This window comes from Amphiura filiformis, chromosome 4, assembly GCF_039555335.1.
Source record: "Amphiura filiformis chromosome 4, Afil_fr2py, whole genome shotgun sequence".
Lineage (NCBI taxonomy): Eukaryota > Metazoa > Echinodermata > Ophiuroidea > Amphilepidida > Amphiuridae > Amphiura > Amphiura filiformis.
Window position 1 is genome coordinate 51,655,812 of NC_092631.1, and position 25,903 is coordinate 51,681,714.

The following is a 25,903-nucleotide window of genomic DNA, read 5'->3' on the forward strand; positions in this document are numbered from 1 at the left end:
CGGATAGCGGCGTTTTTACGTATTTTGTTTGTGGCACCTAAGAGCAAATCAGACACATCCTTCTGATATCAAATAATTTAGATTTTTATTAAATTCGCGATACAATACACATTTTAAGGCAAATTATTAAAAATTGATATTTTTGAAATTTAACAGTCCTCAAAGTAAATTGTATAAATCTAACGATATGCAGTAAATAGTAGGAAGTTGGGTTGAACAGCCGTCAATCATATGAAAATTGTGACCTTCATTATTAAAGATATAGATTTTTCCTCAAAACACTAAAAATGTAGGTCTTTTTGGAAACAAATGTTTAAGTTCTATATGAAAGGTCAAATTTTCAATTGAGTCGGCTTTTCATCCCAGCTACATAGGCCTATAGTTTAATTACATATCATTAGATTTATAAAGTTTACTTCGAGGACTGTTACATTTGGAAAAATATAAAAAATATGAAATTTTAATAATTTGTATTATATCGCGAATTTCACAAAATCAAAATTATTATTATTATTAGATATAGGGACAATCCTCGTATTCAGCATGCAATTCGATATGTCTGATGTGCTCTCAGGTCCCATGACAATACTGTGCAAATGTTGCTATCCGCTTCCTCAATTTATTGTATTAATGAAAATCATTTTCTTCTTGTTTTTCGATCATTGTTTTGCATGAATGAAGTGATGATAACAATACCGCACTTTTCGCAAATACTTGCTTTTCAAAAGTGCAATTGATATTAACACTACATTCGTAAATGCCAATACTTTTTCCTGAAAAGTATTTGCTTTTCAGAGAAAGAGAAAGGCATTTACGAATGGCGTGTTATTGTGATCATCGCTCCATTCGTGGAAAATAATGGAGCGGTAAAACAATAGCGCGACGTCATAGGTGTGTATTAAGTGCGTATATCGCTGGCCGCAGTAGTGAATGGCCAGCATTTAGTTAAAATAATTCTCTCGGTCGGGCTGACGTCACACAGTGGAAAAACCTTGTAAAACCAATGTACACATGTGCAGTTCCCCTTCCTCGAGCTGGTTGCTATGCGCGCGCTTGTGCAAAGGGGACAAATTTCCCAAATGTCCGACTGAGAGAATCACGCAGAGTGTTCACTCACGCATACAAGAGCACTTCGTCGGCACGCTTGCGGCACAAACGCAAAAAAGCATTGACGTTACTACCAAATTATAGGACCAATGTTTCAAAGAAGCTGAAATCTTCAAGGGCCATTCTGCAGGCCCTTGGGTTTACAATCTGCAGGCCCTTGGGTCCGGCCTTGGGTTTACAATCTGCAGGCCCTTGGGTCTGGCCTTGGGTTTACAATCTGCAGGCCCTCATCAATATTCATGGACCAGAACTCAAATTGTAAAATTTGAATGTTACACTGGTCCACATTATGTGACACTTTGTATGCAATTAACATTATTTGGTATAATCCCATGGATTGATGTTGAAGTCAGTTGAGCTTTGGTGAAAACATTTCATGAACCCTGCAGTCCCACAGGGTAGTCTATCGGCAGCCTAAAGTGATTTTCTCAGGCTTTTGGACCAAGGGCCCGCCCCACTTGTGCCAAAAAAAGCATACTGCAATTCACAGTTGATTTTTTGTCTGGTATGAATCATCTGAGAGCTAACTACCCTCCTCTCCTCCCCTCCCTCCATAGCTTGGGGTGCAGAATGCAACAGGCTGGACATTTAAAACCATTACAATTGGGACATATTCTCTAGTAATGATCCCAATTTCAAGATGTGTACAGAACATGAGGGCATAAAATTCACTTTGCACGGGGCGAGTAAGAGTCTGACATATGCCAGCCTGTCTCACCTATTATAATACACCAGTTTAAGAAGTAATTGTTCATGTGAAACAACCTGCAAAATTACTGTTTCACAATCGACATGTTTTGAATGAGAAACCTGAGTGTAACAAATTAAATATTTTGACAAATTATCCTGTGTGAACTAATTCAAGAAACCTGGTTTATCAAATTAGCAGAAAACAAAACAAAAAACACAATAGCTTCTCAAATTTATTGTAAAAACTGTATTCAAATCAATAGAATGTACCAGGCTTCTTAATTTTGAATATTCAAGTTTTTGATAATTGTATTTAAGGGGGTACTACACCCTTCAATAAATTTGTGTCTATTTTTTGCATTTTTCTCAAAAACTAATAACACAGTGGTAACAAAAGTTATGTATATTATAGGGCAAGGAATCCAATTACTACACTGGAATTTCAGTGACCGAGACAAGTGGTTTGTTATTTATGATAAGAAATAAGGTACAGCTAGGATGTACCTCGTTTCCTATCATATATACTGAACCACTTGTCTTGAGTCACTGAAATTTTAGTGTAGTAATTGGATTCCTTGCCCCCAATAATATACATAACTTTTATTACCAGTGTGTAATTATTTTTTGAGAAAAATGCAAAAATAGTCACAAATTTACCACAGGGGTGTAGTACCCCTTAAGTAAATTTAATTTATTGTAAAAACTGTCGATATACCATACCAGCATGACCAGGCTTCTTAATTTTGAAGTTCTTAATTTTTTGACAATTTTAAGTTTCTGAAGTTTTTTTAAAAGTGCAACCAATTTGCCATAGCCACTGCCCTAAGATATTAGGATCAGGGTTAGGTTTTAGGGTTTAATGGATTTGGGTACAGGTTACGATTAGGGTCGATGGGATCATAAAAGAATGATTGATATTGAGATTAGAAGCAGACTAGGGGATGCCAGCTACTGTACAGTTGCTATGTAAAGTAAAGTCTAGTATGTAAATGTGAAGCAACTCTAGAAAAGAGTCTTTTGGTGAAAAAGTGCAGGAACTAAAATCCTCAACAAATTTTTGGAAAAAGCGATTGTTTCAAATGTAGATTATAAAGGGTAATAAATTAGCTATCCATTGATATGCAACACAATATGAACCAGTAGTACAAATAATCTGAGATATAGATACTTGAAAAAAAAAACTGTCAAAACTTTTGTTGTGGAATTTACAATCCCGGTCAATATTGTTGGAACACTTTAACATGGGTACTTCAAATATGCCCCCGCCCCCCATACCCCCGATCAATGTTGGCAGGTTTTTTTCTTTTGTCATGCACCCCTAAAGACACCCAACATTGATGGGGGTTGAAGTAGTAGGAAACAGTTCATACTTCACACCAAAGAAAGCGAAATTTTAGTATATCAAGTATAACTGAAATAAAGTTTAAAACGGTACTATTTTTACACAACTACTTTGTATCAGATATTTTATAGAAGTTAGTGACATAATGTTGCCAAAAATAGGAACAGTAAAGGGAACATGTTGGAAAAAATTGTCACATCCATTATGTAAACACAAAATGCTTTCAGGAGCAATGAGTCTCTATCAATTCCATACACTTATACAATAAGTTGTGATTTGTGCAATTTGTTCAGTGAACCCTGTAATATCGGAGTCACTATTTCTATGTGAAATGTCATGTTTGCCAGGAAGGCTGCCGTGTTGATTTGTAAAACGGCACAAAAGCCGGCAATAAATATCATTTGAATTGGGATATTCACCGTCAGAAGGAACTGTTTCACGAATGGGATCCTACTAACAGATAACTGGGCTGCACCTGCAGATTTCACACCACCAAATAAATTCCCATTAGAGATATGTACTAAATTTGCCTTCAGAAAACATCCATTTTTTCTTTGCAGGAGCGACTCAGTTCTTAGCGACAGCTATGATGGTTGAAATTAGCCCTAGCCTGATATCACCCTCTGGGTGGGTAAAAATATAGGCTGACCGTCATTATTTTTTACGACTGGCCCTCGAAGTCTATGATGTCTGGGAATTGCCTAATTTACAGGCAAAATTGTACCAGTGTTTCTGTATAGAAAAAGCTGCTTAAAAATCATTAAAAAAATACTCAATCTCTCCCATGTGTGGTATACTTCCAGGAATTAATATTACTAATCATGATCAATCCAAATTTGGCTAAAATTATGCAAATTTCTGCTCATTCTAATGCTTAATTTGGCAATGCATGGGTTTTTCTGAGAAATGAAATTCAAGGGCACACAACTATATAATCATGACTATTTGGTGGTGTGAAATCTGAACCCAGTGGGCACTACCGTAGCAAAATTATCGGCCTCTAAAACCATTTTGATTGGCAACAAATATCATGCATGTATTGAGCCAATCAGGGATAATTATGGTAATACTAGTTAGTATGGCTGAAGGAGATTAACCCTAACCGCCTAGGGGCTTTTTGGCGGACAGGAAGGAAAGAAGGAAAGAATAAAGAGAGAAAAGAAGGAAAGAAGTTGTTTGCTCTGGGTGGGATTCGAACCGAGACCCCTCGCATGCCAAGCACTCGGTCGGCGACACTTTGCCACGGTCTTGGGCTTCGCTGGCCAGCGAAACCGTGCCTATATATCACTTAGGGCGATTGCGTCATCACACCACGTGGGATGCATGCACGAACAGCGCATATATCAAGTAGTATTTTGTAGTATTCAGGAGCGTTAGGGTTAAGGAAGCCTATACTGAATTTCGATAGTGGTAACCTAACCCTAACCGCCTAGGGGCTTTTTGGCGACGGGAAGGGAAAGAAGGAAAGAATAAAGAGAGAAAAGAAGGAAAGAAGTTGTTTGCTCTGGTGGGATTCGAACCCGAGACCCCTCGCATGCCAAGCACTTGGTCGGCGACACTTTGCCACGGGTCTTGGGCTTCGCTGGCCAGCGAAACCGTGCCTATATATCACTTAGGGCGATTGCATCATCACACCACGTGGGATGCATGCACGAACAGCGCATATATCAAGTAGTATTTTGTAGTATTCAGGAGCGTTAGGGTTAAGCTAAAAAAGCTCTAGAAATAAATAGCTGAGAGATCTAAATGCTTTATTTTGATTGGTTACTCAGATGATTATATCATGTAATTAACCAATCAGGGGCTCTGTAAGGTAAGGTAATTATTGTGCCCATGGGGGTAACAGCACAGTGGTCAGGGTATTTTACAAGATTTTTTTCCTTCTATCTTGGAGTCAATTTTAAGTTTCAGTTCCTCTGTATAAACTGAAATGTCTTTGAGCATTGAGCAATATTACTGACAATGGATTAAATATGATAAGGTGGTACATGTATATGGCAGCTATTATACATCGTCCACTTTGAAAAGTTCTCAATATTTGTCAAGTTTTGTTCATAAACCCAGCGTGCATTTACCTTGGTCATGCTTCATGTAATCTCATAAAGGAAATGGTAAACAGAACATGGAATAAAAAATCTTTCAGATAATATGCAGACAGCATAATGCAGGCACAGGGATATGGTGATCTCCCTCTTGTTTCCGTCTCGTTTGGATAGTGAGACATTCCTTGTTTTAAATGGGTGCAAATTTAAGTTTTTATGAATGCCTAGGAAGAGGGGCAAGTGCAGATGCATTCCGTGTGAAATGGAAGTCACAAGAGCATGGGAAGATAGAAGTAGCTGCCAAGAAGATGAGCTTAGATGAAGAAAACCCGATTACTCCACGAGAAATTGAATTCCTGAAGAAGCTTAACCATCGGAATATTATCAAGTATTATGACACAGTTATGGAAGCAGAACATGTGATTATTCTGACTGAATACGCATCCAAAGGATCTTTGTATCGTTATCTTAAAGACAAAGATAAACTCCCAGAGAACTTACAACATACATGGATGTTTCATTTGGCTTGTGGAATTCATTATCTGCAGCAAAACAATGTGGCTCATCGCGATTTAAAATCGCCCAATTGCGTGATAACAGCTGATGATGTGCTCAAAATTTGCGATTTTGGTCTTGCAAGAGACCTGGAGGACTCAATTAAAACCAATATGAAGGGCACTATAAGATGGCTTGCTCCAGAAGCAATACAAGATCAAGAAATATCTCCAAAATCAGATATATTTGCATTTGCAATTATTAGCTGGGAGATCCTGACATGCGAGGCACCGTATGAAGGGATGGCTATTTCAGCTGTCATGTTCCAAGTTTGCCAATCTGGTCTGCGCCCACCAATTCCACAAGACTGTCCTCCATTCCTCAGAGATCTGATGGAGAGATGCTGGCATGGAGATCGTAACCAGCGACCTGGGAGTAGTGAAATTGTCAAATCATTATGGCGTGAGTACAAGAATGATTTGTACAAGGAGAAAAGGCATTTCATTGAAGCTGATGGTAAGTGACCAAAGCTTTTGCTCTACTGGGTTGTTTATGCATCAACAAAGATAGTGTGAACAACAGGCTATTATTCAAATAAAGTTGAACAATCTGTTAGGTGTAGATGTGCTGAACCAAGATGCCAGTATATGGGTTATTCCATTTGAAACCTATACACCCCCTATGGAAGACACAACCCTAATTTTCCACATAGGGAGTGTGAATTTCAAATGGGTTACCTAAATGGGTGACTCCATTTAAAATTTACACCTCTGTGTGGGAGATTAAGGACATGTCTTCCATACAGGCTGTATCAAAATGATTGGTACCCATCAGAATGGATGGTTATTGAAAAAGCCTGTCTCTTCCAAATGCAATGTAGAATCTTCTTAAAATGATCATAATTTATAGTTATATGACTGTTTAAATCACATTCATCAACAAATTATGTTGATCCTATGTTGCATTTTGATGTGGCAGTGATGTTTGTATGACTGAAAACTGATGGGTACCAATCATTTTGATACAGCCTGTAGGCGGGTGTATGGATTTCAAGTGACATAGTCAATTCATTCTGATTTCAATTTCGATAAACTTAGCAAACATTTGGTGTTAGCTTCATTTAATGGATGATAAGTTGTGCGTTATGAACCTATATATTCCATATTTGTTTCTGTATTCTCAGATGCAACACAGTGGACAGAGCAGCATGCAATACGCGAGGTGGGAGTCGTTCACTTCTTATCTGGAGACCATCTGGCAATCTGTGTAGAATATCAAGTAGAGGTACATCAGGTGACGATGATCGGAACAAGTCTCCGTTACACCCTCACATGCAATGAATGGAAAGGCATTGTTACACCGTGGGATGTGGCTGTGAGCGAGTCAATGCCCGAGAGTATACTACTTATATGCAGTGATCAGCCGTGTATTTACGAGTTCCCAAGACAAGAGGCATCGCAGTTTGTTCACAAATACCCAATTCAAGGTGGATATACATTCGCACCCTTGAGTATCACAACCAATGCTAACACAGCAGTAATAGCAATTTGGTGCAGGGATGAACTTTTGGTATGTAGCTTGCCCCATCAGTTTAATCATCAAAGAATTGTGAGAGTTGGTTACAGGCCATTCGATGTGAAGATCACACACGATTACTTGTTGGTAATGGGGCTAAGAAGAGTGCTCATTAAGAGGGTCGGTTCAAGCTGGGATCGGTGCCAAATAGAGCCACCCGATGGGTGTAAATTCAGAGCTGCATCGTTTCGGGATGATGCAAGACAAGTTTATGTAGCATGTTACCATGAAGGGGATAAGAAGGGTTACGTGTATAAGTACACATGGCAGGGAAATGACACACCACAATATATCAATGCTGGATGTGTCATTGATGACTTGGGGGATGTGGCATTTAGAGGGATGGCGATCACAGACGAAGGGATACTAGCAGTTTCTAATTCTGATGGTAACACTCAAATATTCAGTTTGGTGTACTAGAGTGATACAGATAAAGGACTGTGTTGGGTGTATTGAAATGGAATCCGTTACTGGCTCGGAAGCAAAACCGTATCATCTGAACTTGAACTGAAATTTGAATTTGTACCAGAATCCAGATGTATCTAAAGATATGTTGTAATTTTAAGTTTAATTTGTGGGGCCAAAAAGTGGGGAGGAGGTTGTTGATCAGGACATCTTCCGTGGGATGTGGCTGTGAGCGAGTCGATGCCCGAGAGCACACACGCATCTATGCAATGTCTTTAACGCAAGATGAAAAATAGTATAAGTTTCATTTCTTCCCATGTATAATTTATTTAATACAGGGTGTCCAAGAATGATTAGTACCCATTTATTTGACAGTTTCCTACTTCACTTGAGCAACATAATAACAATATCGTAATACCTAATTTTCATGACACAGGATCCATAGATCTGTGGTGTATAATATTGAAAATCAATGATATTGGGATATCTTTGGAACAGTTTTGGTATGTATCAGTACTAATTATATGAGATACCCTGTAGGTGTTAAATATATAGGTGTAAAATATTATAGGCATTTGGAATGCCCTATCAGCATGCAGCTTCAAACCCAAATTTGTAAAACTTTGAGTGGGCGGTTAATGGCTATCTTTGTGCCAACCTATCAGCATTATGTGTATATAGGCATTAAGAGGGTACACCCCTGCCCAATTTTGTGCCTATTTTTGCATTTTTCTCAAAAATTATTGCGCATTGGTGAGAAGTAAGATATGTATATTATAGGGGCAAGGACTACAACTACGTCCTGCACTGGAAATTTTTATTTCAGCACAGACAACAATTGTGGAGTTACAGTCAAAAATGAGGGAAAACAAATATTTCATCAGTAAATCAATAACTACTTGCCTTGAGTTGCTGAATTTTCAGTGCAGTAGTTGTAGTCATTGCCCCTATAATATACATATCTTACTTGTCACCTATGCGCTAAAATTTTTGAGAAAAATGCAAAAATAGGCACAAAATTGGCCAGGGTTTAGTACGGTACCCCCTTATCTATTGAGGTAAACCCACTAGAGTTGTTACCTCAATAGATAAACTAATGTTAATGCGTAGACATAAAAAGATGGTCGTTTTTCGTCTGTCTTACTAAGCAGCACCAAAAGCACAAAAATTATATTTTGTCACCTTTATTTTCAAGTTACAAAACAAGTCCATTTTGATACTTAAAATGCATCCACCTTAACAAGGAAACTTATCATTTTAGTACTTTTCAACATTTGTGTTGAATACCAGTGAAATAAAACAGTTTATACCCGGATTCTCTCAATTTTTCAAACATATTAATTGATACCTAACCAGTTTCATAAATGGACCAATTTACTCAATAAAATAGAAAAGATTTGATTTTTCATACATAGACCTACGCATAAAAGAACATATTCGTGCATTTTATTTGGTAGCTGATGTGTTGATGGCGAAAAGCGCAAAAATTACTGCCTTTACTACATATAATGTTCTACATACTATGGACATAAATTAAATGAAATAAAAAGCTACTTTACTAACTAAAGGCGGGGAGGAATGCATCTGGACGCATATATAATAAAATTAATATTCTTTGGCCTCAAATAATATAAGTATTTATAATAGATTAATATAAGGCATCCAATCCTTATTACATAATATCAGTCAGATAATTCTAAAATTTACAAAATATATACTTCTATAATAATTGGCCTAATTAGTGCCCAGGATGCGTAGCAAAGTTATATCTACAAGGTGCTTATAATGATGCCCTATTTATAGGTTATTACATGAGTATCACTTGTTGGGAGTGAAATTGTACAAAATAATGCACGCGTACTGAGATGTTGATGCGTCTAATGCACGAGCCCTGAAGGGGACTTTAAGGTAGAGGTGCTAATCAAGTCAAAAAAGGTAATCAAACCTTCAAAATGAAGACAAATGTATATTGATATCTTTTCCAAATTTGTGTATGTGACGTCTGACCCAAAGTAAGATTTGATACACCGGAAACTGTAAAAAATCTTAAAACATTTACATAAAAATATTTGTGTATTCCTTGTACAAGATTAGCTCTACATACAGTTGGTATAATTACACTAACCGATTATAACTGAAACAATATCAAATTGAGGGTTCAGAACCAGAAAGCCGTAACTCACTATGACCAGCTCTCACAAAATGAGCATAAAGTTTGCTCCTTGTTTTGGTCTCCAAAAATCAGTATCTCCTCCACACTGTCTTTTGTTTTCTATTGAATTTTGTCATCTTCTATGGCGCCCTAGCGACTTTATGCTCATTTTGTGGGAGCAGGTGATTGTGAGTTGAGGCTTTCTGGCTCTCAGCCCTCGAAATGTGTAACCAAACAGCAAGGTGACCAGTAATAAAAATGCATTTTAACCGTACAAAATTATACCATCATCCAATTTTTAATTTTAAGTCTGAATGATCTTTCAGAGCATTAAATTGTAATCATGAAAAATATGAAAAGGGTACTATTTGCAGAAGAGGCAGGTGGAGGCAGGACTTATACAATGGCTCTCTTAATTGTACCGGTAATTAAATAGAAAATATGTACAACACATAATTTGCTATTTTTTGGAAGACATACTGAGAAACATACTGCATGTTACTTTTTTTCTTTGATCATTTTTTACTACTTTGGTTATATTTTATATATGCATGCGATAAGCACCTTAGTTTATGAAGTAAAGCATCTTTACCACTAAAATAGCTAGTTGTACAATTTAAAAAAAAGTAAACCATTTTTCCAGATATTTAAAAAACAAAAAGTAATATGTCCCAATATGCAGTGAAATAATATAAATTGACATAGACTATGAAATCACATTACTGTTAAAATTAATAAAAATACAATTAGTTTAATTATTTGCTGTAATTTGATTAATTTTTTTATGCTTGCTACCTCTTGTAACTAGCTTCAAGCATTGGCTGTATATATTTTATTGTTTGTCCCTGAGGAAGGGCAGTTTATCTGCTTGAAATGTCTGTTGTATTTTTGTTAACTTTAGTCAACTATCCGAGTGGTTTTAGATATTACTAGTGCAGTGTCAGTGTTAAGGGGGTACTACACCCATTGCATTTTTTTTTTTTTTTTTTTTATTTTGTGAAGAAATGTGAAAAGAAATTGGACAAAGTGGTATGCAAAATGAAGGGGCAAATCTTCTCGTTCAGTTGGTGGCATCAGTATCAATGACGCGTACATGCTTCTAATGGTATAAGCCAAAAAGTGGTACATCATTGATGTTTTAAATTCACTTCATTTTGGAAAGCTTACTATCAACGGATTTCGTTAAAATTTTGGATATGTGTTGCTAACACATTAGGGAAATAATGTTGATATGTAAAATGGGAATAAGTGGTCCCTGATTTCTTTTATGACTTCATGAACTTGGTGCTCCACAACTATCAAAAAACGAACCGGTTAAAGTGCTTCTATTTTCAATGTTGAGCTATATTTTGTATTTTGAACTTGCAACACTATGTCACTGAAACTTAATTAAGCCATAGGTAACAGGTTACCACAACCACACTACAGCAATGTTGAAAAAGATTGTATTTTTTTCACCTATAACACCATATTAGGTAGTTTTCCGTAAGCTTCATTTTTGTGATTTTGGTAACTATTTTATATTTATTTGCCCAATCCATCTCAACTAGGCAATCTAAATTGTACTCACCATTTACATCCCAAGGTATTTTAGTATATCCACCTCACACATTTCCATTATATATCCAGTAACAGACAAAATATCAAAATTGATGCCTCATTATGACATGTATGATATCACAGACTATCACATGTATTCAAAATTGATGCCTGAATTTGACCTGAACCAATTGACCTATAACCTGACCTTTGATGACCTTATAGCCTTTTTTAATCTCTTTTCCTAACAGCACATTATAGAAGATACATACATGGTGTAGTATTAAATTGTCTATGTGGAAGAGATTAGGCCTATTTAATTTATTCAGTGTTATAATCAGTGAGTACATTTCTATAGATAGTATAACAAAGGATTTAATGTATTCTATTCATGTATTCTACTTGGACATGTTCAATAGAATCAATTATGGTTTGTTATGAAACACACATCTCAGTTACCAGGATACAGTAAACAAAAAAATATATAGGGCTAAAATGATTTTCTAAAATGGTTTTAAACCACTTTGTATGTAGAGATATTTTATAAGTTCAGGACATGAGATGATGAACATATTTATATACTTTATAAATTTGCAACAAAAAAAAGAAGATGGGTACTGATGAAAATCAGGGTAATATATCGCCTTAATACACCTCCATGGTTTACATACTGCATTATACAAATACAACATGTTTTAAGGGGAAGTAGTCCAAACTACTGGTCCCGAGGTGTTGGATGATTTGACTACTTCCCGACGCGCCAGCATATGAGTTTTACATTATAACATTTTTTGAAGGTCTTGCAAAACACTTGAAATTATATCTTTTGGATATTCGACTAATTTCCCTTGATCGCTATTATACAATATTTGTGTACAACCCAGGGTATGTTTCACTAAACTTTAACCCATCGTAATGTAAGCAATTCATCATAGGTAAAGTTATCGTAAGTGGTCAATTCCAAGCAACCTCGCCCAAATTGTCAAAATTTAAAAATCAAGTCAAGTATGTGATTTTGGTCTCATATTGTAGCTAAAAAGCTATATTTTCTGAAAACGTACTTTTTTTAGGAGGAAATGGTGTCCATTGTTAGAAAAACATCCTAATTTGCATAAATTTGCATATTCTTGACTGGTAAAAGCAGCAAAACTAAAAACACAGCAACTGCTCTGTACTGTAAAATTTTGGAAACAAATTATGCATGTGAATATAAAGTTTTTAAAATATAAACACCAGAAATTTTCAAATTTTATAACGTGTAGCTTCGTCAGCATTGTTTGAGTACCAATTTTACGATTAAAAGCATCATTCCATAGCATAAAAGTATCATTTATTACCACTGCAATTTTAAAATAAGGTTGATTTTCATTGAAACTAGAATGCAAAGCAAATTTATTCATCCCTATCCAATGACCCAAAAATAATTTTCAAAAAGTCTAATTTATGTATGTAACGACCAATTAAAGTTGCATCATTCCAAATCTATGGAATGATGCATAATTCATAATGTGCCCGTTTGAAAAAAAATATTCACAATTTTGGGTTAGAACTTTCTGAAATGCATTGCACAGAATTATCTTTACAGTAATTGATGTTTCAGCATTGCCTGAACCATTGTAAGTAACATAACTCTACAAAACCCCCTGCATCATTCCGCAACGCCATAAGGATTCATGGATTGCAAGGATTTTTTCTTTAAATTTACGATAAAATAAAAACAGTGATGATTATTTCTTGATAGATGGTGATAGTTGTTATGTTACATCCTATGGCTAACACCCAGTGCTAAATTTCACTTCCAAGAATTTTAGACTAGCAAAATGTTGACATAATTTTAGTTTCAAAATGTGACCATGCAACACAAGTTATCTGATTTAAAAAAATCGGTGAAAAATATTTTTGGATAAATATTGATATTTGTCAGCTAACATAAGTAGCCAAGTATATAAAACACAATTTACTCAAATTTATTGATCTATTTAATTTTATTTTCAAACATGGACTGCTTTTCATTTTCTATGGGATTTTACACACAGCATCATTCCGCAACGCTCCTTGCATCATTCCGCAACGTGACCTAGTGTCGGAAAATTTGGCATAAAGAGACGATGCCCAAATTTTTTTTAAATCGATACTGACAATTGTCAGTTTACATCCTAAGCTTTAGATTAAGTGGCAAATTTAATATCTCAGATTACTAAACTCACAGAGTTTGTCAAAAATGTTTTAGTGCAAAAAATACTGGTCCTGTGCGCATCATTCCAACGCCTTGAGCTTTGCATATGCAAATTAGGAAATTAGGGTGGTTTGGAAAAGTTTCTCCTACCTTAATCATTCACTAACCAAAAATACTTTAACATTATGCTATTCACCTTGTGCTGTTAATACATATTTGGCTGCTGCATCAAAAAGAAATTCGTACAAAGGCAGTTTGCATCATTCCGCAACGCTTGGAATTGCCCAAGTACTCTTTACTCATAACTTTACAAAAGTGTTCCTGTTATAAATCCACACTGGGCTATAGCAGTTGAAATCCAAACACCCCTATGAAAGACCTGTCCTTAATCTCTCACATAGGGGGTGTAGATTTTAAATGGAGTCACTCATTCAGGTAACCCCATTTGAAATTCATACTCCCTGTGTGGAAGATTTTAAAGGTAAAGTTTTCCATAGGAGGTGCATGGACTTCAACTGGAATAACCCACTTACTAATGATGCATACTTAATTGTAAATCTCCTTACTGAAATGGTTGCAACTTATGACGGATTTTTAAACTTACGCCATATTGAAGTATTAGCGAAACACACCCACGTACACTCGAACAACTTGGAATGAAAACACTTTCTAAATTAGGCAGAAACAACAACCCGACTTTCAACTGAAATGGAATGGATACCCATTTGTGACACAATATGATCCATTCAGACCAGAGTTGACAAGTTTGAAAATTGAGTTATTAATTACCATAACTAACTTGAGTACATACATGTAACTTGTAAGCTTACTGTTATTTAACTTCCTAAATTCTTGGCCCATTTGATTACAAAGTTATGAAGTTTTTATGTCTATTTTCTTATGTTTATTGTGTTTGCTCCCTATTTGTGTCTATATCTCAATTTCATTATTGCAGACTTGGGTTTGATTGAATCAGATTGTGTTACATTTGCGACATATTACAAAGCAGAATGTAGAATAGCTTTTTTTTTGACATATTAAATTATTATACAAATTCCTCACCATTTGTTACTTTTTATTTATTCTATTATCTTGAAATACAGTCTTCTGACCAGTGTTCGAAATATGCCTCAAAAAGTTACAGGCCAGCCGGGCTTGACCTTAAAAAGTTACCGGCCAGCCGGGCTAGCAACTAGATGCCAGTCAGAAAAGTTACCGGCCAGGCCAATAAGTTACAGGCCAATGGCCGGCTGACCGGCCCTATTTCGAACGCTGCTTCTGACATGAGTTGATTGGTCACAAGGTGATTGGTCACATCTTCACACACACATAATATCAATACCTAGTGCAAGAAATCCAACACAACACAAACTTGATTTGCTATTGTTCTACATTTTGTTACACAGGAAGTCATCACATTCATCACAAGGCTGGAATCGGGGTCTTAGCTAGGAATTGAGGTTTGCCCGTCATTTGAATAAAATTGCTGTCCTAATTTGACCTTTAAAACATTTACCAGACTTTTGCAGCCCATTGGGGGTTCAAAGAGTTAAAAAATGTATTGCTATAGCCTTGTTTTGCAAATCTGGTCTACTAAAAAGGTCAATAGCCTTTCTCAACATATTAACAATCATAATGTAGCATCTGTCAAAGGCATTAATTTTGCTCATCTTAGCTGTGATGGGTGGACAGGTGGCTAGCTAAGACACTGGCTGGATTTTGTTCACCCAATGTGAGAATCGTTAGATCCTTCATGTAATTATTTTGACTTTGTGTAAGCTAATCCAAACCCTAACCCTAAGCCTAATGCTAACCCTAAATTAACCCTAACCCTAATCCTAACCTTAACCCTAACCCTAATTTTGTGTAAAATTACATGAAGGAGTCACCTGAGAATCAATCTCTGCTTGCAGAGAAATTTCGCAGAAAGTATTTGTCCTTGCGAGTATCTACTGGTTTAGATTTCAAAAATGTAACAAATCAACTTTGAGTTGTGGAAAATCTTTGTTCTTGCGAGATTCTACTGGGACAGATTTTGAAAATGAATCAAATCAATGTTTTTAAGTTGTGAAAGTGTTTGTTGTGACAATAAATTCACAGATGGTTCATAACATAAATGTAATTATTTGTGATTCAATCAAGGGCAAATGAGGCTAGCTATTGTCTTCATTTTGATTTTGAGTTACTGTTTTTAGCTACTGATAAATTGCCTAGATAACCTATGCTGGTTTCATCCTGCTTGACGCTAGTACTTTTCTGCAAGCGGAGCGGCATTACCAAGATGAAATCCTATGTTGCCGCTCAGCACCGCCAAAAATCGGTTCCTGTTCTTATACATCAGCGCGGCACCGTTCTCGAGTTGACTTGAACTCAATTCCTAGCGATCTGCCGCTTTGGGCAAAGCAGTGGAGTGATCGATATATCAGCTTGCTGCTGGTCACCGCTAGCGTTTATGGCGCAACTGCGCAGTGAAGTAAAATCATTGTCAAGAGCGACAATGTGGCAAGTGGCAAGAAAGTATTAAACCAGCATTAGTGACCACAAGTTAAATTTTCATATGGGGTTTGCAGCATAATGTAGTGTTTCAAGTGCTAGTAACTGAGGTAAAACCTTCAAAATTAAACTTTTGACATTAGGCTCATTTTCATTGATTGTATCACATATTCAATTCCAATAAAAATATATTCATGATTCTACACTAGAATTACACTAATATACCATATTTACTCCATTAAACGCCCGCGGCGTGACATTTTCGAAATGGGGGCGTTTATTAGAGGTCTTGATTACAACGACAATTCCAAAAAAATCTTTAGATAAAGACCATGGTAAGCTTACTTAGCATGGAAACTTCAGCATTGTATGGCCGAAATTGATTTATTTTTGCTGGAAAATTGATTGGGGCATTAATAGAAGGGGAGCATTTAATAAAGTAAATACGGTACTGGCAAGAAATCAAGGTTTGGTTTCATGTAATACTGTCATGTAAAATGCAGGAACACCATTTTTTTACTGTTAATTCATCTAAAATTTTGCTTATTCTCAATTACAGTCACATATAACACATTCACCCTTGATAAATCTACTCAGCCTATGCTTCTTTCTTTTTTCCAATCTTTTAAAATAATTTCCGCATATTTGCCTGATATTACCTGAGACGAATGTAACGACATACATGTGTATATTCGTCTCAGATATTACATAATAAGACAAATTTGCTTTCCTCAATATTTTGTCATTGTTTTTGAAGAAAAAAATGTATTGTGATTCTTTCTCCATTTATTTTTTGTTCCGCTGTCTCTCTGGAATAATTTCCTTATTGCCTGATATTTTACACAGGCATGAGAATGATCATCCATGAAAAAACCTGAAAAGTTTGAAAAAGCCTGAAAAAGCGTGTGAAATGAGGCTAAAAAGGCCCAAAACGGGCTGAAATTAAAAGAAAGTGCGGAAATTTGGACCACAAAAAGCAGGAAATCCTGCAAAAGCAGGAAAATTCTCATGCCTGTTTACATAATTGATAAACTTTCTTGAATTATTGTATTTCTTTAAATTATTGTACTCCAAGTTAAAATTCATTTAAATCTTCCGGTTCTTTATTTAATTTTGTCCAATATTTGCCTCATTTCTTTTATCTTCTCTTTTTCTTTTTCCTTTTTCTTTTTTCTCCGACATGGGACATAAATTTTGATAGTCATGCATGTGTACCCCCTGTTCCCGAATATCATTGTCTGCAATCCTGATCATTTGAGTCATTACATAATTGCCACAATAACATTTCATCAAAACAAATGTGAATAAAGAGAAAATATGCCATAAATATAAAGCTACTGAACTTTTTGTTAGGTTTCAGAATGCATTGAATTAATGTGCACTGCTAACAAACATTCAATTGTCTCAATTTTGGTTAGTCAATATCATTTATGGTAAATAGAAAAATAATCCCCCTATTCTAAATGAAAATATCTGATAAAAGTTCATCTTACATACATTTGTGTGACCTGATCAAACAAAACAAAGACAAATTCATTCTGAGTTTGGGTCGATGATAAATACATTATTATGTCAATCTGGGGACCATTTCACTAAACTTAACCAAGCTTTGTAAGTTTCAAAATCGTTCATAACTTCAGACGAGTCATAAGTTTCATTTCACTAAACTTCCAACAGTACTCTTCGAAAGTTATAGGGATTTACTACAAGGACCCTTCGTAAAGTTACGTCTAGTATTGGGTATTCATAACTTTACAAACAGTTACTTGAGTTACGAAGGGTTAAAAGTTTAGTGAAATGGACCCTGATCACCTGGTTTTCTTAGAGGCAGAAAGTCAACTTAAGAGGACTCAAATTATGAAGTGAAAATTAAAACTAGTTTAAGGACAGATTTAACGTAATATGACTGAATTTTTACTTTTTGCAAAATGGCTATCATTTTGTTTGATTGGATCACAGTATACTCACATAACAATTCAAATTCATGAAATCTTACACCTTATCTTAAGACCAATTGTACATATCTCTCTATATATACAAAATTATTATAAAATATAATTATCATACCTTTTGTAGAAAGTAAAAAAATACATTAGATCTAGAATTCGGTGATTGTCAGCTCCCACTTATGATGTGGTCTGCGGTTACGAAACCTACACACACCACCGCCCATAACATGACGAATATACACCATGCTTTATGATGGAATGGTGATCTGTGTTTGTTTCCCCATCTTTCACCAAATAGTTTCTTAGTCTCTCTTCTACCGTAGTAAACCATAGAGGCAGGGATGATGTACTGTATAACGGCACCTGCGTAAGACCCGGTAATGCCTACGAGTTCCGTCCACGTTTGTCGTTGCAAACGCGACTATAACCGGAGGGACGATAGCTAGAAGTGGGAAGAACAACCTATCGATGACCCAATGGTACGGTTGCCCGGTCCTTCGAGCGAATATCGTCTTTAGATTGTTTCGAAGTGTGATAGCTATAATTGGGAAGTTTGTGCTTAATGTGAATACTGGAAACAATGCTAGGAAGTACTGTAACACTGCGATATCCAACACAGGATTATCTCCAAAAAAGCTCAGTGTGTAGATATCTTGAAGTTCAACCAGCGTAAAAGCAAAGACAGCTGTGAAGCATAACATGAGGTAAAACACCAATATAAGCATGTAGTCTCCAAAGAAGAACCGGGTGAGCTTGGATTTATCGTTGATTGGCGTAACCAATGAAGGCAATGAATGGTGGCACATGAAGGAGTAGACGATGCCAAACAGATTTGGGATGCTTTCAAAGGGTCCGACCAGCCGTGGTTTGTGCTTGTGCTCTTTCCCCTCCACAAGGACGATTATGGCTAGAATGATCATCAAACCAAATGCTGCAAAGATGAAACACAAAAAGGTGATAATTATTGAGTTAAGTCATACAGTACTTCTTCAGCTTCTTGAAAAGTTTAAGCTACTATCTGTCATCTACAAGAAAGGTATACTTCACTGTCCATTCTCTCTGAGATGAGTGTTTTTGATTCACCTCAAGTTTGGTAGTGATGCAGGTGTGTACTGCTGGTCGCAGTATCAAATCGCACATTTGAAGTTAATCGCACAGAGTACACGCACACGTACAAGGGCGATTTGTCGGTACACTTGAAGCGCAGCCCCAAAGAAGCATTGACATCGCTACCGAACTACAGAGAGGAACCAGAGTATAGTTGCATGATAACCAAGGAGATTAGACTCAAAGAGTACCTACTCCACCATGTTTGTGTGTCACTCATGGAGGGTAGAATAATGTACCTCTGGATCATTTCACCAACTTTGCAACTGTATGCTAGGGGAGGTCAATATTTCATGCAAAAGCAAAATTTTCTACCGTGCAAGTTGATAATGATAATTTAATTTTCAAATTGGCTTCTTTGGTGGCCCAGTTGGATCAGATTGTGCCACTTGTGCAGCATCTTGAAAAGATAATTTTATCTGTATAATTCAAAAAGATTATATACAAGGAGTACCTCCTCAAAATTGCCTGTGTGTATTCATACCTGCCAACATTGAAAACCTAGAAAACAGAGTACATGGCGAACGTTCGCGCCCGTAGTATCACCTCTGACGGCAGGGGGGGGTCCAGGGGCCCGCTTAAGGGCCCTTGGTGGGGTCCAGGGGCAAAGCCCCGGTGGGGGGTTTAGGGGGCGAAGCCCCCGAAAGCTAGAGGGTTTCTACACTTTAAAAACCCTTATAAGCCCATTCACATTAGACACATTTTATAGAAAAACAACAAGGTGAAAATGAAGCCCTAGGCTTTTATACACTTTGAGGAGGGATTTATACTCCATATCTAGCAACAATTTCAACACATATTTCATTACCTTTGAAAAAAAATGTGAAAAAACATTCTGGGACCTGTTTTTATAAGTTTGAAAAATATGATTCTTTCACACAGAAAATGTACTTTTAAAAATGCAGTTTCCAATACTTTTGTACATAACGATCATTTGTTGAAGCGATTTTTTGGCTTTATAACAAGGCCTACATGACTGATAGGACATTGATATGATGCACAATACAAAGGTGAAAATTTAAAAAAAATATCAATTTTTTCTAAATTTTTTCAAAGTTTTTGGCAACTTGAGAACCTCTAGACCTATTCTGAAGGTTGCAACAAGGTGAAAATGAAGCCCTAGGCTTTTATACACTTTGAGGAGGGATTTATACTCCATATCTGGCAACAATTTCAACACATATTTGACTATGACTGCAACCTTTGAAAAAATGTGAAAAAACATTCTGGGACTTGTTTTTACAAGTTTGAAAAATATGCTTCCTTCACATAGAAAATGTGCTTTTAAAATGCAGTTTCCTATACTTTTGTACATAACGATCATTCGTTGAAGCGATTTTTTTTTTTTTTAACAGGGCCTACGTGACTGATAGGACACTGATATGATGCACAATACAAAGTTAAAAATTCAGAAAAAAAAAACATTTAATAAAAAACATGTCAAAGTTTTTGTTGACTTTGGAGAAACACTAGACGTATTCTGAAATGCTAGGATCATTCACAGATGATTTGAAAAAAAAAATTTGGAAAACATTACAAAAAAATTACAGTTTGTTATCTTTAATATGGAAACCACTAACTAATGTTTACCTCTTCATCTATCACAATATTATACATGCATTGGTTTTCCATGCATTTTATACTATGTGCTAGATGAAGAGGTAAACATTAGTTAGTGGTTTCCATATTAAGGATAACAAACTGTAATTTTTTTGTAATTTTTTTGTAATTTTTTCCAGAAAATTTTTTCAGAAAATCGGAGTACTCCGATTTTCGAAGGTTTAAAACTCGGGAAATCGGAGTAAATCCGCGAAAATCGGAGTAGTTGGCAGGTATGGTGTATTGCTACTTGGTGAATGCACCATTTTGGTTTGTAGCTCATGTACGGCAAATAGTGTACCTCCAGCATTTTTTAGGCAAGAGCCTGAAATCGAATGATAATTTGCATCTTTGAGCTTGAGGGTTACAAAGGTGTGTGCACTCAACACGCATTATTGGCACAACATGTTACACAAAAAATGCAAACAACAATACTTGTTGAATAACAACATTATCCAGAGGTTCACTATTTGCCCTCAATGAGAGACACACAATCATGGCAGAGTTGGTACTCTTTGGTTTAACGTCATTGGTAGGATATTAAAATTGCTACTTACCACTCCACCTTAGGAGAGATGTTACTATTTGTAGATATTTGGTCTTTGTGAGGTCAAAGAAGGCAAAGCTGCCTAGACTTGTGACAAATATAGCCTGAAAAAAAAGACATAACTATGCATATTTATACAAATATTGACGTTAGGGAAACGCATGTATACATGTAGGTATTCTTTTATTGAAATGTTTTTTTTACTTGAACCCAATTGTAATCTTTTTAATACTTTATTAATATCTGAGTCTAAGATGATAGAATTCTCAAATCATTGCATACAGAAAACATCCTAGAAAGACGTGTTTTTGCCTCCTTTCCCAAATAAATTGATTGCTCCTTAAATTTTGACCATTTAGGTCATTATTATGTTTTGATGAATCCAAGTGAATGAAAATATTGGATCCAAAACATAATCATGATAATATTGGATGCTTTACGCCCAATATTTATTGGTCTCGCTATGAGTTTTAAAATATTGGACTTGACTACATCTCGTCCCAATATTTTAAAACTCATAGCTCGACTCAATAAATATGGGCTCAATCGATCAATTTTATATCAAACTAGGACTGACCTCGTTTTATTTGGCAAAATAAGATACTATTATTTTTAACTAGTAGTAGAATCAAAGGGCAGTAAGACACTACGCAGACACAAATATTTTCATGCGGTTGCTCTGTTTGGTTCATCTTACCAGGAAAAGTCGATAGGCATTCATACGTGACATGGAATCCTTTCCCCAGCATGGATCTGTGTCTCTACTACTGTGTGTTGAAGAACTGTGAAGAAGACAATATGTGAGAATCAATGGTAGATGATTAGAGAATAAGCGATAGGAATTTTTATTTTGCCTATCCTCTACCGTGTGATGAGCGACAGGCAGGTCCAATATTTTACTACGATAAAAATATTGGACCTGCCTGTCGCTCTATCATAAGAGGATAGGCAAAAAAAAAATTCCTATCGTTATTCTCATTCTTAGTCAGTTAAATATTATTTTAATAACTGTAAACAATTTTTTAAAGCAAAAACTAAGTTACCGTCATAAAAACTCCCTCATTATAAAATGAACGAAACTTGTTTACAACTTCACGTATTAGCTTGCTGCGTACTGCTAAGCGCGTTCGCGTATTCCGCACTAGTCTCGCATCCAGCGCGATACATACGCGCACCCTACACGCGTGTTACGCATAATCAAGACGCATGATGGCGTAAATTAAGTCGTCTACGGCCTGATAGGCGGCACCGAAATCATGCAATTGTCCAATCAGAAATGTGTCTACTGAACTAGACCACTCCCACTGACTAAGAATGTCAGATATATGTCAAAAAATATGTCAATTTTAAGAGTTACCTTTTTTTATTAAATGCTTCAAAGGGACATGGTGCGCACAACCTACACATGGGACAGGTAGCAGTAAGTTCTTTGTCCAGAAAAATTTCAGGCGTAGAACTCAATTTTATCAATATGAGCAAATAAAAGACACTGCCGGAGGATGGGGGGGGGGGGTGGTCAAATTTGTACCTTCGTGCACCAGAGCCTAGCATATTATCCACTGAGCTATCTTGAATGATTTTCTGCACAAATAATTTTTACTAAAATACTGTGTGGAAGGAGGGTTGCTAAGTGGTATAACCACACCTGTAATCAAAGGGCTGCGGGTTCGAGCGGGTTCGCAGCCAACATGTTGTGTCCTTTGGCAATACTGTTTGCTTCACTTCACACAGGTGTAAATGGGCAACAGCTTAGGCTGGGAAAATAAACTCTCATTTTGCAGGATGAGACATCCCCAGCAACATTATTCATTGAGATGTCTGGTCTCAAACTGATTAGAGATGGGTACTCTGGCCTGTTAAGTCAGGCATAAACCTTTACTAAAGTTTGTTCAGCTTATAATAGGCACAAACATAAAATAGAGGCTTTCTTGGGTTATCCAGGGTTGTCAAAAATCCGAACAAATCAAATCAAAAAAACATTGTGTATTGATATAGAATGGCATGCACACAGGTTGGGCGCAGCACTTGCACTAGTTGCATGTTGAATGACTAGCACATGCTTATGTGAATTTACGCGAGTGTACGTTGGGATTTTATTGATGCGTGAAAGCGTGCAGTAAAAACCAAATAATTTTCGCCTATTATAAGCTGAACAAACTTTATGTGGAGATGATTTTTGCACACTGTCTTACCATGGTACTAGAATATACACTTACCATGTGATATTCATAAGTGACTTTGGTACTGTAACAGCATAGATAGCCAGGTCCCCATACAGGTAGACAGCAAGGGCTATGTTGAATATATATACACCAACTGTGAGAAAATCAGTGGAAAAAAAACACATAATTGGTTTAGATTCAAACAAAAATAACAGAAAATGGAGGAATAAACGAGAAATACTTATTTCAGTAATAATTTCTGTTCTGAGCAGATTGCCATTTCTGTTCTGAGCAGATTGCCATTTCTGTTCTGAGCAGATTGCCATTTCTGTTATTTGCAGTTCTAAACTGTTACACATTCAAGCCTATGAATCCAAATATTTTTGCAGGATTTTAAATTTGCAGTTTTCAAATTTACTGCAAAAGTGCAAAACCTTGAAAAAATGATCCGCTACAAAGTATTAAGGTTATACGAGGTATTGTAAATATTTTCATAGGTAATTTACCTGAATCAATATATTATTGAAAAATAACACTTTGGTGTTTTGGAAAAGTTCATTCTACAAATGATATACTTTGAAAACTTGCTTAATTTATTGTTATTAATGAGTTATGTACATTTTACAAAAGTGTTATTGTTTCAGCCCTCTTTATAACATAACTCAAGAACCATAGGAGCTACAAAAGTATATCTGTGATATTTGAATTCTTCTACACGCTCGCTATGAATTGAGCAATGCAATTTTTGCTAAAGCTCACTACCATTCGCACGATGCTGTGTTCTACATTTTTTTGCTGCTTCGACCAACAATACATCGTATAACCTTAAACTTCAGATATTGTTGTTATAATAATGTGCATATATTTATGAACATTTGATACAACAATCAGTGTCCAAATCAAAAGTTACTGCTGACTGAGTGGAAGTCACTTTCTACAAACTTGCTGAAGACAGAGTAAAATCAAACTTTTTAACAATTTCAGCCAGAGCCAGAAGTCTTCCAAGTTTCAAATTTTGTTAATAAATCAATGGAAAATAACAAAAACATATCAAACACATGTTCCCGTAACAGTTTCATATAGTAGGTCTTGGGCATGATAGTACAATGTTGTTTGTATTTCATGAGCTTCCCTTGATAATTTGTTTTATCATGTGAAAATCAGTTCATGGACTCCTTCACATGATAATTACATTGTATTCAAATTGTAATTCAGGCAAATAAAATTTATTGCAAATTTCACCCTACACATGATTTGAAAGCTTGTGACTGATATGGTAAGAGAACAATCATGTAAAATTGTTTGTTTCTTTAATTTCTGCTGAAGGCTATTGCAACATAAAGTTCTTTAATAATAAATTTTCAAAATGAAATTCTACATGTGAGAATATGGATTGCTATAGGTCTGCTATATTCAACCTAATTACCACCCTTTCTTAATTAGTGCCCCTCTAACTTGCATCATTTTAAGCACCTCCTGCCCTTTCAATGCACTTTTAGCATGTAAAATGGTAGAGAATGCTAGCTGATTCACAGCAAAAATATCTTGGCACCGAGCTAGTTGCAATAGATGTAGCATTTTTTTGGCATTATTGACATATTCTTAAACTACAACATGAAAAAATATCAAATTTCACTTTCAAATAATAGTAATTATAAGCGCCTCCTTCAGGTGCTAGTTAATTGAATATGGTACATTGACCCCACAGCAGCTGAAGGGAGTATCCCATTATGCTTTGCAGTACCATAATAAAACTAAATGTGCCATAGAAAATCCCTCACTTCAACTTTAAATAACTCGTTTAAATCAGGGAAGCTTAGACTTTTGTTTGCAAAAATATGACCCCTAAAGTATTGTGAAACTATCCATAGCTCTCAATATCTAAGTGGGTCTTGTTTATATTGTGTATACATTTGCTATGGGGCAAGCGGATATACTGCAATGCATTATGGGATACTCTTCAGCTGCTGTGCATTGACCCTACTCTATATAGAAAAATTCTTTTATCTGAAACCAACACATTGTAGTTATCTATTAATTGTCCAGTCATTTAGCATGCTCCCTGAGGGAAAGGATATCCTGGCTGTATTAAGGCGATACTGACTACTTTTTAGGCCCTCCATTTTATCAATCGGAGAGACATTAACCCCATGAGCACTACCTGCCGATCTAACATCTCTGATTGGGTCAATTACATGATATCTTCATTTTAATCAGAATCAGATTTGAGCTTTGCAAATAATTCACCCCATTTTTTTTGTGTGGTGAAATTATTCTAACAATGTTGCTGATTGGTCCAATTGATAATGAAAACTTCTTTTTGGCCAATCGGCAGGTAGTTCTCATGGGGTTAAGCCTATGGCATGCTTGCATGAATCTTTTGTATCTGTCACCTAAATTTGTTTTAGATTTTATCACTTTGTCTCCCATTTTCAGAGGAAGGTGAAATATGTGTCATATAGCTGTGACAGCTGTGCTTGCTATAGGGATTTTAATAATCATGGATTTTCTTATAATTAGTCT

General features: G+C 36.0%; 2 protein-coding genes across 2 annotated transcripts in view; one reads left to right on the plus strand and one right to left on the minus strand.

The window, feature by feature from the left end:
* The first annotated feature begins 5,183 nt into the window (after nt 1–5,183).
* On the plus strand, nt 5,184–7,671 carry LOC140150247 (uncharacterized). The gene is made up of 2 exons (XM_072172251.1): nt 5,184–6,192; nt 6,860–7,671. Exons 1-2 carry the CDS (start codon nt 5,376–5,378, stop codon nt 7,669–7,671), a joined length of 1,629 nt encoding a protein of 542 aa, XP_072028352.1. The 5' UTR covers nt 5,184–5,375.
* An 8,077-nt stretch (nt 7,672–15,748) lies between these two features.
* The window catches only part of LOC140151042 (transmembrane protein 104-like), a 39,053-nt gene continuing 28,898 nt past the window's right edge, over nt 15,749–25,903 (minus strand). Inside the window, 5 exon segments of the mRNA XM_072173232.1 lie at nt 15,749–18,359; nt 18,361–18,896; nt 21,229–21,322; nt 21,916–22,000; nt 23,435–23,534. Of these exon segments, the coding sequence (XP_072029333.1) occupies nt 18,132–18,359; nt 18,361–18,896; nt 21,229–21,322; nt 21,916–22,000; nt 23,435–23,534 (1,043 nt within the window). The 3' untranslated portion in view covers nt 15,749–18,131.